This window comes from Pan paniscus, chromosome 9 (assembly GCF_029289425.2).
Source record: "Pan paniscus chromosome 9, NHGRI_mPanPan1-v2.0_pri, whole genome shotgun sequence".
Classification (NCBI taxonomy): Eukaryota; Metazoa; Chordata; class Mammalia; order Primates; family Hominidae; genus Pan; species Pan paniscus.
The window spans coordinates 67,445,432-67,458,325 of record NC_073258.2 but is presented as its reverse complement, the minus strand read 5'-3'; the positions used below and the strand labels follow the sequence as shown (position 1 = coordinate 67,458,325).

Sequence of the window (12,894 nt, the reverse complement as noted above, 5' to 3'; positions counted from 1 at the left end):
GGAATTTGAACGACTCACTAAAAAGACATCTAGATTCTATCAATTTTAGGAGTCCACAACTGAAATGGCACTAAGGAATTATAATAATAAAAGCAATAGTAGTCGGTGAGCAATGAGCAGTGCTCCGTGTGCAGTAAGTCAATCAGGCACACCCCACGCAGCAGTCTGATGTGCATGATCCTGTTCCATCTCCTCACTACCTTTGGGAGGCACGAGCTTTAACATGTACCTTGTAGATGAGGAAGCAAAGGCGTGGTAACATGCCCAAGATCACACAGTCAGTGGAGTGGTGGAGTCAAGACTCAAACTCAGAAGCTCTACCCTGTCCCAAATGTGTTTTTGCCCTGACAGAGGCCCTTAGGCCATCATATTATAAAGGCTGACACTCACCTGGCTTTTTTTTTTTTTTTTTTTGAGATGGAGTCTTGCTCTGTTACCCAGGCTGGAGTGCAGTGGCGGGATCTTGGCTCAATGCAACCTCTGCTTCCCAGGTTCAAGCAATTCTCTGCCTCAGCCTCGCGAGTAGCTGGGATTACAGGTGTGCATCACCATGCCTGGCTAATTTTGTATTTTTAGTAGAAACAGGGTTTTGCCATGTTGGCCAGGCTGGTCTCGAACTCCTGACCTCAAGTGGTCCACCCACCTCGGCCTCCCAAAGTGCTGGGATTACAGGTTTGAGCCACCGTGTCCGCCCTCAACTGGCTTTTGAGCCAAATGGGCTCCTATACCGACACCACAACCCTACAGATGAGGCACCGAGGCTCAGAGTGTCTAAGTAATTTTTTCTGTAAGTTTTATAAGTCAGGTAACTAACATTTATTGAACATCCACAGTGTTAGGTGTTCTGCTTACTGCTTTTGGGGCACTGTCTCAGTTAGTAATTTAGTTACATTTTGTTATATTAGGGCACTTGCTCTACATTCCTGGAACACTAAGAAAGAGTCCTCCCTCCGCCAGCTCCCAGGTATCTTTCTAGAGTCATCCCATATAGTTAAGAGGGAATTTGGCTCTCATGGCCAGGGGTAGGGTTTGCCCAGTAGGGTTTGCCCATGTGGATGCTGTCAATTCAGCAGGGCCATTCAGCAGTTCCATGTGAGGAAATGCATCTCCAAGCCACATCCTAAACACTAATACCAAAGAAAGTGAGGTGGCTGGGTACACACTGCACTCCAGCCTGGGGAGTACAGCGAGACCCTATCTCAAAAAAAAAAAAAAAAAAAAAAAAGGCCGGGCACAGTGGCTCAAGCCTCTAATCCCAGCACTTTGGGAAGCTGAGGCGGGTGGATCACCTGAGGTCAGGAGTTTGAGACCAGCCTGGCCAACATGGAGAAACCCCATCTCTACTAAAAACACAAAAATTAGCTGGGTGTGGGTGGCACGTGCCTGCAGTCCCAGCTACTCGGGAGGCTGAGGCAGGAGAATCGCTGGCACCCGGGAGGTGAAAGTTGCAGTGAGCCGAGATCGCTCCATTGCACTCCTGTCTGGGCGATAAGAGCGAAACTCCGACTCCAATAAAAATAAAAAATAAATTTAGAAAGAGTTTTGTTTGTTTTTTTTTTTTTTGTAAATCGAGGTCTCCTCAGTTCTTGGATCCCCATGAACCCGGCCTGGAACGGCGTCTAGGGTGCAGGGTCTGCAGGGGCAGGCCTGGGGTTTTTCCCAGGGAGGAGTCTGTTTGGGCTGCAGTTTCCCATGCATTGCCTCACTAACGTCACGTGGGGCGCTGTCCTAAGCAGGAAGAGCGGTGAGCTGGGAGAGAGCCCCACCTGGTGGCAACAGGCAGAAGGGCAGCCAGGGGATGCCCCAAGAGAAGGTGGTTTCCAGGACAGGCACCTGCCCTTTCAGACCCGTGCTTTTCAGCGGTAGAGGCCTCTCCTGTTTCCTATCATCTCCACACAATTACTACCGATCTGCAGGGCGAGTTTGGTATTCCCCCTGGTGAACCATGACTAGGCTTCATCTGCCAGTAAAGCAGGTGAACAGGAGGACTTAAAGGATTTGTTTCTTTGATCTACAGAAAAGACACTGGGCTTTGGAGGGCAAATCCTAAGCTGGGCACTCACATCGCGACAACACTCACTTGCCTTCCATTGTAAACGAAGGAAGAGCAGCTTCCTAGGGCCTGAGGTCACTTCAGGCTCACACCCACCCCTGCCTGTGATCTGCTGAGGGAGCAGGGCCTTTCTAGGAGGGGCGGAGCAAGGCCCAGGTCGTGGCTCCGGCTGCTACAGTACATGCCCCCTTTTCCCCTTGCTCACCAGAAAAAATGGAAACCTCTTGACTAAATTATAAATTTCCTCGGGGCACTGCTCCCCTCTATGGATTCTTGGCCCAATAAAGCCTACTAGGGCCTCCTGAGCACGTCTCAGTGGCTCCCCTCCTCTCCATACCTGCTCCTTCCCCAGTCTGGTGCAGGGCCACTCACTACTGGCCAAACGCCCACTCCATGCCACACTCTCAGCTACCACAGAACAGACACGAAGGGAGAGGTTTTTGTTTGTTGAGATAAGGTCTTGTTCTGTCACCTAGGCTGGAGAGCAGTGGTGCGATCACAGCTCACTGCAGCCTCTGCCTCCTGGGCTCAAGGGATCCTCCTGCCTCAGCCTCCCAAGTAGCTGGGTCTACAGACGTGCACCACCATGCCTGGCTAACTTTTGCATTTTTTGTAGAGATGGGCTTTCACCATGTTGCTCAGGCTGGTTTCGAACTCCTAGGCTCAAGTGATCCACCCGCCCTGGCCTCCCAAAGAGCTGGGATTATAGACATGAGTCACCACGCCCAGCAGAGGGGGAGATTGTATGTGTTCTGAGAGGGAAGGCTCTGGGCCATGGCAGAAACAGACCAAAAGGAACAACCCAGCCTGACACAGCAATGACCCCAAAGAGCTAAGCTCCCAGCCAGACTGAGGGGAGGAAAACTGAGGCTGAAACAAGATGAGGCCATTTTCTTTTTTTTTTTTTTTTTTTGAGGGAATCTCGCTCTGTCGCCAGGCTGGAGTGCAGTGGCTCAATCTTGGCTCACTGCAACCTCCGCCTCCCGGCTTCAAGTGATTCTCCTGCCTCATCCTCCTGAGTAGCTGGGACTACAGGTGCACACCATCACGCCCGGGTAATTTTTGTATTTTTAGTAGAGATGGGGTGTCACCATGTTGGCCAGGATGCTCTCGATCTCTTGACCTCATGATCTGCCCGACTCCACCTCCCAAAGTGCCAGGATTACAGTTGTGATCCACCATGCCCAGCCAATGGGGCCACTTTTCTAAGGTCACAACATGAGCCCTGATCAGAGATGCAGAGGGCCAGAGCGTCGAGCCCTGACATGCCACGGTCCCACCCCGCCCCGCAGTCGCGGTCACGCTCACAGGGCTGGTGGTGTCTTTTCCGAGGCTGCCTTTGCTGTTGAGGCTGCCAATCTCCGTCTGGGAGCTGGACTGCGACATCCCCTCAAAGAAAGGCCTGTGGTGAAGAGCACAGCCAGGGTCAGTGCTGCCAGGGCTCAGAACAGCATGCTGGGAGAGCTGAATGGAGCTGGCATTCAGGGTGGGTCAACAAGCTACGGGTGTCCAGAACGCCCGGTGAGCAGGGAAGTGCAGGGTGAAGAGGAGGGGCGGGTCGGGAGAGGGGGTACTTCCTGAGAGTCCTATAGGACTTCTGTCAGTGAGAGGCAAAACAGTGACCTTCTCCAAGACAGCCAGAGGTTCAGAAAGGATGAAGGACCAAGATTCTCTGGTAATAGAGGGGACAGCGAGGGAGGGGTCAGGAGACTGCTATGGCCAGGAAGGAGAGTCTGGAGGCCAGCTACAGAGAGGGGGGCTCACTTGAGCTTGGGCTTTGGTGTGCTGAGGATGCTTTCTGTCTCCTCCATCTCAGGGCCACTGTCGCTGGGGTTGTACATCTCCAGACTGTCATACAATTCATCCAAGTCCTCTTCCACTTCCCGGATCTGCTCGCGGGACACATGCTCCAGCCCAAAGCCCACCTGCAGGGAAAAAAGAATCTCTGAATTTAGGGTCATCCCTATTAACAATTTTGGTTGATGAGCAGCTCCTTTCTCCTGGGCCGCCCTTATAGTCCTGCTTAAGGGACACGCCAGAGCTTCACACTGGCTGGAGTAACCTTCACGTCATTTCCATGATCCAGCCTGAGGGCGGGGACATAGTGAGGCCACCTTCCCCCCAGTTCCTGCCACTGCTCCACACTGTGAAGCTGTGCCAGGAGGGACAGCTGAGGAATCCCGAGGCCCATCGCCCATGTGGGTTCTTCCTACCCTCCTTACAGCTCACAGGAAGGCGAAGCAATCGCTCTCAATAATTTTCATCTTTATCCCTCTGTTAGCCCACTGAGAGGCCTGTGGAAACGGGCCCCTCCCGGAGCCCAGGGAAAAGACTGCTTCTCTCTCAGCGGCCCCATTCCTGGTTATTCCAAGGCTGACCAACAAGGACATTTCCACCTTACAAGCTGCTGCTCACTGATGTTCCCGTGGGATAAGAGGGGAAATTAAGTGACAACCGCAGCAGCATCCGCCGGGTCTGTCCTTGTATCGCATGCCAGAGGCTTGGGCATCACCAAGGGTCGGGCGTAGCTGTGCTGCCCTGCGTTGTGTGCATAGCCTCTTTCTCTCCTCTGCTTGCTTAAGTCCTTCTTAGCCACCCTCTCCCTTAGGGCTCTACCAGGTATGCCACGGGGAGCAGGAATATTAATCCTGGAATCCTGACTCTCAGTGGCAATACAGAGTGTACTCCAGGGATGCTGGGTGAAACCCGGGGAATTCTACTCACCATTAACCTTGGGAGTAAGAGGCCATACCTCATCTGAAACTTTAAACCGCTTCAGGAGGGCCACAAACTTCTGTTTGATGTTAGGTTGCTGTAGGGACAAATTGCATGACAGTTCTCAGCAACGTCCACTTGGGGTCAATTCAAGTCAATAAACACCCACCAGAGCCCACTTTCATGACGAGCTGTGGGAAGACACGAAGACTGGAGGACTTGGTCTCTGCCCTTGGCACTCAAAGCCTGTCAGGAAGACAGGCCAAATTCCAGTGTAGCTCCTGGGCCTTGGGTGCAGCTGCGGGGAGAAGGAATGTCTATCCCCAGGTCCTCCACCCCCCTGTGCCCCAACACCTCCCAAATGTGGGTCTCCAGCTCATCTCTTTCTCTTGCCCTTCGGATTCACAGTGCCCACTGCTGACTCCTACCTGCGCATGCACAGCGCGGGCACCTCAGCCTTACCACCTCCACGGTGGAACGCAGCGTCCCGTCTTCTCCTTGCACCCCGATCCTCTTACTGATGTCGCCAACACACCTGAACCCACATCTACGCCTGGAGTCTCTCCTTCTCGTTCTCCCCGCAGGCCCATTCTAGCTACCCCAGATCCTCCCTTTTCCATCTGTGACACCACTGTTTCCAGTCAGGCCTTTCTCCTTGCCTCTCTGGGATCATAGCAACAGCCTTCAGCTGACATCTCATACCCTGCCCGCCTGTTTCTGGTCTTTCTCCCTCCACAGCCCACAGTGGTCCTTCTGAGTGCAAACCTGCTTATGCTACCCTCCGACTAGAAGTCTTCATTGGCCTCCACTACTTGAACAGAGCTCAGCAGTCAGGCCTGTACGTGTCCGAAGCCTGGGTCTGCCTGTTTCTAGCCTTATCTCTCTATTTGACCCTTCACACCCCATAGTCAAGTGGAAACTCACTGCTTTGAGTTCCTGGGAAAAACTGCATGCTGTTGTACTGGGCCTTTTTTTTTTTTTTTAGAGATGGAGTCTTGCTCTGTCGCCAGGCTGGAGTGCAGTGAGGTGATCTCAGATCACTGCAACCTCTGCCTCCCTGGTTCAAGTGACTCTCCTGCCTCAGCCTCCTGAGTAGCTGGGATTACAGGCACGTGCCACCACACCAAGCTAATTTTTGTATTTTTAGTAGAGACGGGGTTTCACCATGTTGGCCAGGACGGTCTCGATCTCCTGACCTTGTGATGCGCCTGCCTCAGCCTCCCAAAGTGCTGGGATTACAGGCGTGAGCCACAGCACTGTACTGGGTCTTTATATAGGGTATCTTCTGCCTTGAATAAAAATTTTCCCCAAATCCACTTGGTGAAGTTTTATTTTAAAAAACCCATCTCTCAGCATCTCATCTGGGAAGCTGTCCTGGCACTCCTGGGACAGGTGGCCACAGTCCCCTGGTGTCATTGCAAAGCTCTGTCTTATGGCACCTGTCCTACTGGGCTGTAATTATTTGTTGAAATGTGTGGTGTCACTAGACACTGTGCGCTTGATGGCATGGACTGGGCCCTATCTCTTTGTCTCTGGGCACGATGCTTAGCCTGTGGTTGTATGTACTTCCTGCCTGAATGACAGACTTGCCATCTGGGGATGAAAACAAAGAACTTGCGAGGCTGATAGGTCTTCAAAGAAAGGGCAGAAAGGGCATTCACAGCAGAGAAAAAAAGTCGAGCTCCCAGTGACAGAGCAGCATGAGACATGTTCACAGAAGGTCAAGTATATCTGTGTTCTTGGTGGGAGAGAAGAATGCGCATGCACAGAGGAGACAGGCACTAAGGGAGGTCACTGAGTCTCTGGGATAGAACTGGAAAGTGCCTGCAGCTTAAAAAGAAACAGTTCTGGGGGAGTATACATTAGCAGGAGCACTGAACTCCGGTCATGATCCAGGGTCATGCCAAGGAAGAGACCCCACGTAGGAAGAGGTGACTTATGAAGCTCTGGGGGCACCCGTTGGGAAGAAAATAGGGCCGCTTTCTGGTTACAGAGTAGGAAAAAGAAAGCCTCAGCAGTAGGGGCTGACTAGAGAGAGATCCTACAGCCACTCCCTATTTCCAGAGTGCAATGGAGGTCAAGCATTTGGGGTACTGGTGACACACCTCATGGGGACCATTTGGAGCACCAATTGAGAGGTGGATACCTGAGGACAAGGAAACAGTCCTCCCGCTCCCTAGTTGCTGACTGGATGGGAAATCCAGGTCACAGTCTCACGGATTTACCTGAAGTCCAGTGACACCTCATTGTGATGGGAGAGTGATCTGGCCTCCGTTTCATCCCTGAAGGGGTGGGCATCTCGGCTCTCAGGGGGTTGGTCCCTAGGCTAGCTCTGCACTGGGGAGAATCAGGATGCCTCTGGGTAAATGGAGCTGTGAATTCCCCTTCGGAAATGCTCCCAGCACTTCTGGCCCTCCCACACTTCATGCAGGCACTCCAGAATCTGTCAAAGACCACCTAGGAATTCAGGTTTTTAGCTTCTCAGTTCAGGACTCAAATGTCATCAAAACAGTGACTCTTGAGGAAGTCTTATGGAGGAAAAGTATCAAAAGGCACCTGGTCTCCAAGGTTATGGATCCGTTAAGGCAGGAACGATATCTGATGTAATTAAAGCTTAGCAAGCCCAGGGTCATAGGAGCACCCCATGACTAGCCTATTATCTCTGCCTAAGTTCAGCACATGATTAAAACTAGTGCTACTCCTAGAGGAAGCTGGCTTTCTCCCTGCAGAGGACAGCATGTGACATGAAGCAGCCACTGGAATGGGTGGGAGGCGGTCTGTTCCCTGACGGACCACTATCTGTTCTGAATTCTACAAGAAGGGTTCTCCTCCTTTTTTCTATCTGACGATAACCTGAAGGATATAACACTCTTATCAGTAATTGTGGTTCCCAACAACAGTGAGTCTAATTGGGCGGTGGTGAGGATATAGAGCGTTCATTGGAATCGTTGAAGGGATGACCCTGTGTTGATTTTAAGAAGTCTCCACTAGGCCTGAATATGCTGCTGCCAACCTACCCCCAGACTGAAAATCTTAGCCAACCACTCCCCAGACCTTTGAGGCTCACCCTTGTGATGGCAGAGGTTGAGGTTAGTTTCCTCCGGGTCTTCTTCACTTTCCGGAGATCTTCGTCTTCGTAGAACAAGTCCTAAGTGGGTACAGGGACAGAATGAGGGTGGGAAACCCCAGGAGCTTCTTGGACACGCCATGTGAGGGACCACAGAAAGTTACCTGCCCATGCAATGGATCATCACTGCCTTCCTGTTCTGATGAGAAACTCTCTTCCTCTTCCTCAGAATAATTGTCAATATCAGGAGAACGATCTGCAACAGACACCTGAGTAAGATAACCTTGCAATGGGAAGATCTGGCCTAAGAAACTTCGATGGGCTGGAATCAATGGTTCTTTTTGGGTGGAAACACAGCCAGGGTGGAGGGGAGGGCCAGGGCCGAAGCCACATTTTACTTTCAGGGGTCTCTAAAGGTCTCTTGCCCAGGAACATCTCGGGCACTGTCTTGTTCACCTTTCCCAGGATGGGCTCCCTCTTCGTAGGGTCTCCAGATGCTGCATGCTTCTTACCAGAGAGCTTGGATTTGATTCCTTCATGGTCAATGGGTTGGCTGGACAGGGAGTAGATCTTTATTTCTGCCACAGGCACAGAGACATCCTTCACGTTGCTGTGTAGGCCAAGCACCAGTGCGCCTTCATTAGGATGCTGCATCACCTAGGAGCCAGGGGAGGTGGTGGAGGCGTGTTACTACAGAGGCACCTGGAGAAACACAGCCAAGGAACGCACAAGACCCCAGGGGCAACAGCATTCTGCTGATACGTTTTCTTCCTTACTTTCAAATCCATGCCTACTGTCCTACTGCTTCACGGTCTTACTTTGTTTATTATTATTATTATTATTTTTGAGACGGAGTCTCTCACTGTCGCCCAGGCTGGAGTGCAGTGGCGTGATCTCGGCTCACTGCAACCTCTGCCTCCCAGGTTCAAGCGATTCTCCTGCCTCAGGCTCCCAAGTAGCTGGGATTACAGGCGTCTGCCACCACGCTCAGCTAATATTTTTTGCATTTTTAGTAGAGACAGGGTTTCACTATGTTGGCCAGGCTGGTCTCAAACTCCTGACCTCATGATCTGCCTGCCTCGGCTTCCCAAGTGCTGGGATAACAAGTGTGAGCCACTGCACCCAGCCTGTTTTTTATTATTATTAAAGGCAGGGTCTCACTCTGTCACCCAGGCTGGCACGCACTGGTGTGATCACAGCTCACTACAGTCTCGACCTCCCAGGCTCAAGTGATCCTCCCGCCTCAGCCTCAGTAGCTGGGACCACAGGCACACACCACCATGCCTGGCTAATTTTTAAATTTTATGTAGAGATGGGGTCTCACTATGTTGCCCAGTCTGATCTCAAAATCTTGGGCTCAAGCAATCCTCCTGCCTTGGCCTCCCAAAGTGCTGGGATTACAGGCGTGAGCCACTGCACTTGGCCTAAGGTCTTAACTTTAAAATTATCCCCAGAAGTGCTGGTCAGGGCCATGTGCTTAAAGATAACAATCAAAGATTGAAAATGGCTGCTCGGGCCAGGTGTGGTGGCTCACATCTGTAATCCCAGCACTTTGGGAGGCCGAAGCAGGCGGATCATGAGGTCAGGAGATCAAGACCATCCTGGCTAACATAGTGAAACCCCGTCTCTACTAAAAATACAAAAAATTAGCCAGGCGTGGTGGTGGGCGCCTGTAGTCCCAGCTACTCAGGAGGCTGAGGCAGGAGAATCACTTGAACCCAGGCGGCAGAGGTTGCAGTGAGTCGTGATTGTGCCATTGTACTCCAGCCTGGGTCACAGAGCAACACTCCATCTAAAAAAGAAAAGAAAAGAAAATGGTTGCTCGGCCGGGCACAGTAGCCTGTTCCTGCAATCCCAGCACTTTGGGAGGCTGAGGCGGGCAGATTGCTTGAGTCCAGGAGTTTGAGACCAGCCTGAGCAACATGGTGGAACCCTGTCTCTACTAAAAATAAAAAAATCAGCTGGGTGTGGTGGCGCATGCCTGTAGTTGCGGCTACTCAGGAGGCTGAAGTGGGAGAATCACCTGAGCCCAGGAAGTCGAGGCTGTAGTGTGCTGTGATTGCACCACTGCATTCCAGCCTGGGTGACAGAGTGAGACTCTATCTCAGGAAAAAAAAAAAAAAAAAAAGAAAAGAAAAAGAAGAAAGGAAGAAAGAATGGGAGCGAGAGAGAGAAGGAAGGAAGGAAGGAAGATGGAGGGAGGGAGGGAGGGAAAGGAAAGGAAGGAAAGGAAAGAAAGGAAGAAAAAGGAAGGAAGGAAGGAAAGAAATGGTTGCTAATCTCTAAGACTAATTTTAGTGTAAGTCCTTCACAGAGAAACTTGCTCTTGAGTCTGGGTGAGGCCAGGCCTATAGGTGGTGGTCGCCTGTCACTGGCAATGAGGAAAAGGAGCCCAGTCTACAGGGAATGGCAGAGCCTGGCGTAGCAGGGGCAGTGGGTGCTGGCGGGAATTCACTGCCCCGTCTCCACACTGACACAAACACTGACTGAGCAGGACAGAAAGACGGGCTGGAACTATCTCAAATTTTCTATCATGGCCACAAAATTGTTCCTATTTAATTTACTAAAGTACAGAAATAATTTTAAAAACAGATTAGCGGCTGCTTTCTTCTTCCTGTTAGGATTGAGAGGAACTGCCTGGCACACAGGGAGCTGCACCAATAAGTACATGTATTGAGAATAATCACAGCCTTTTTTTTTTTTTTTTTTTTTTTTGAGATGGAGTCTCGCTCTGTCGCCCAGGCTGGAGTGCAGTGGCGCAATCTCGGCTCACTGAAAGCTCCACCTCCTGGGTTCACGCCATTCTCCTGCCTCAGCCTCCCGAGTAGCTGGGACTACAGGCGCCCGCCACCACGCCCGGCTAATTTTTTGTATTTTTAGTAGAGATGGGGTTTCACCGTGTTAGCCAGGATGGTTTCGATCTCCTGACCTCGTGATCCGCCTGCCTCAGCCTCCCAAAGTGCTGGGATTACAGGCGTAAGCCACTGCGCCCAGCCCACAGCCTGACTTCTTACCATTCCAAAAGGGAATTAGAAACATGGAGAAAGAAAAGCTATAAAAAGGCATTGGGTTGGAACTGAAATTATCGATGTGTGCTCATGGTTAGATAGATCTGGACCTAGACCTGAAAGGAGCTGTGACGTGTGTGTAGACACGAGCACATGTGTGCATACAGACATATCTTTCTCAGCTCTGTCTGCTCACTGGGAGTGCATGACACCCAGTTGGGGACATGGGCACTCCTGGTACCCAGATCTTGGTTTCTGAACACCATCCTCTACTGAAAAGAACCAGGGCTCCTCAGAGAAACTGCTCATTCTGGGAGCTGGGTCAGGGAAAGTACAAGATGAGCCTGAAATGTTTTGTACCAGAAAGTATGGTAGGATGTAACGAATGATGAGACATAGTACTAAGGACTCGAAGCTGGCATGAAGGGGCTCCCATGGGCCAAATCTGATAAGTTTGTGCATCAAAATAAAAAAATGATAGTAGCAGATTCAGCCCCATCAAATAAAACAGGAATCCACGGTCCATAACTGATACAAATAAATGAGAGCAAAGGAAAAGCACTATCTTACTACAGAAAGCCAATTAATGAGGCCGGGAGCAGTGGCTCACGCCTGTAATCCCAGCACTCTGGGAGGCCAAAGCAGCGGATCACTTGAGGCCAGGAGTTCAAGACCAGCCCAGACAACATGGTGAAACCCCATCTCTACTAAAAATATTAAAAAAATTAGCCGGGCATGGTGGCGGGTCCCTGTAATCCCAGCTACTCTGGAGGTTGAGGCAGGAGAACTGCTGGAACCCGGGAGGTAGAGGTTGCAGTGAGCCGAGATTGTGCCAGCACACTCCAGCCTGGGTGATGAAGTGAGTCTGTCTCGAAAATAAATAAATAAATAAAGCCAATTAATAAATATGTAAGGAATGGTGGGATTAGAAATTCACTGTCTGGTAAGCATCCAAGTATAGTGATGACCAATTCAGGCAAGAATCATGAATAGATGCTAAAACTAGTGGGTGATGTGATAAGGAAAAAGATAGTTGCCTTTCTTCTTCTCCCCTTAATATATTTACCTCCTCGTAAAATATTTTTTCCAGTAAGTACAAAATGCTTATTAATTAACTTTGTGGTGGAAAAACCCTGCAGACTCCATGTTAACCAAGTGATAATATCAGGCCGGGCACAGAGACTGATGCCTATAATCCCAGCACTTTGGGAGGCCAAGGAGGGAGGATTGCTTGAGCCTGGGAGTTTGAGACCAGCCTGGACAACAGAGCAAGACCTCGTCTCTAAAAAAAAAAAAAAAAAAAAAGTTAAGGCCAGGCGCAGTGGCTCACGCCTGTAATCTCAGCACTTTGGGAGGCCAAGGCGGGCGGATCACAAGGTCAGGAGAATGAGACCACCCTGGCCAACATGGTGAAACCCCGTCTCTACTAAAAAAAAAAAAAAAAATTAGCTGGGCATGGTGGTGCACGCCTGTAGTCCCAGCTACTCAGGAGGCTAAGGTAGGAGAATCACTTGAACCCAGGAGGCGGGGGTTTCAGTGAGCCAAGATCATGCCACTGCACTCCAGCCTGGCGACAGAGCAAGACTCCATCTCAAAAAAAAAAAAAGTAAAAATAAAAAAAATTAAAAGTTAATATCCCCAGGAAAGGAACCAATTGCCATCAGGTGCTGCCTAAGCTGCACTGAGAACAGAGCACTTCTGTGGTAATGCTGCCAGAAACACACAGGTGGAATCTAATCTTGAGGCAACATCAGGCGAACCTGGACTGAGGAGTATTCAAAAAAGTAACCAGCCTGTGCACTTAAAAAATGTCAAGGTCATGAAAGGTAAGGAAAACCTAGGGGCTGCTGCAGACTGAAGGGGACGAAGGACACAGTGATATGCGGCACATAATCCTAGATCGGATCCCAGGTCCATAAAGGGTATCACTGAGACACTCAGCACAATCCGAATAGGGACTGTGGGTTAGACGGCAATCTTATCTCAACGTTAGTGTCCTGATCTTGATGGTGGCAGGGAGTTTAGACAGCAGAGTATTCTCATGTTAAGGA

General features: G+C 50.6%; 1 protein-coding gene across 4 annotated transcripts in view; it reads right to left on the bottom strand.

The window, feature by feature from the left end:
- The window catches only part of LOC100990116 (phosphofurin acidic cluster sorting protein 1), a 198,789-nt gene that overhangs the window by 43,358 nt on the left and 142,537 nt on the right, over positions 1 to 12,894 (bottom strand). For all 4 annotated transcript variants that reach the window (XM_034933066.4, XM_034933063.3, XM_034933064.3 and 1 more), the window contains exons 5-10: positions 8,348 to 8,492; positions 8,000 to 8,091; positions 7,836 to 7,916; positions 4,806 to 4,865; positions 3,818 to 3,978; positions 3,362 to 3,455 (exon numbers count right to left, since the gene is read on the bottom strand). In XM_034933066.4, the coding sequence (XP_034788957.1) occupies positions 3,362 to 3,455; positions 3,818 to 3,978; positions 4,806 to 4,865; positions 7,836 to 7,916; positions 8,000 to 8,091; positions 8,348 to 8,492 (633 nt within the window). The remainder of the gene's footprint in view (positions 1 to 3,361; positions 3,456 to 3,817; positions 3,979 to 4,805; positions 4,866 to 7,835; positions 7,917 to 7,999; positions 8,092 to 8,347; positions 8,493 to 12,894) is intronic.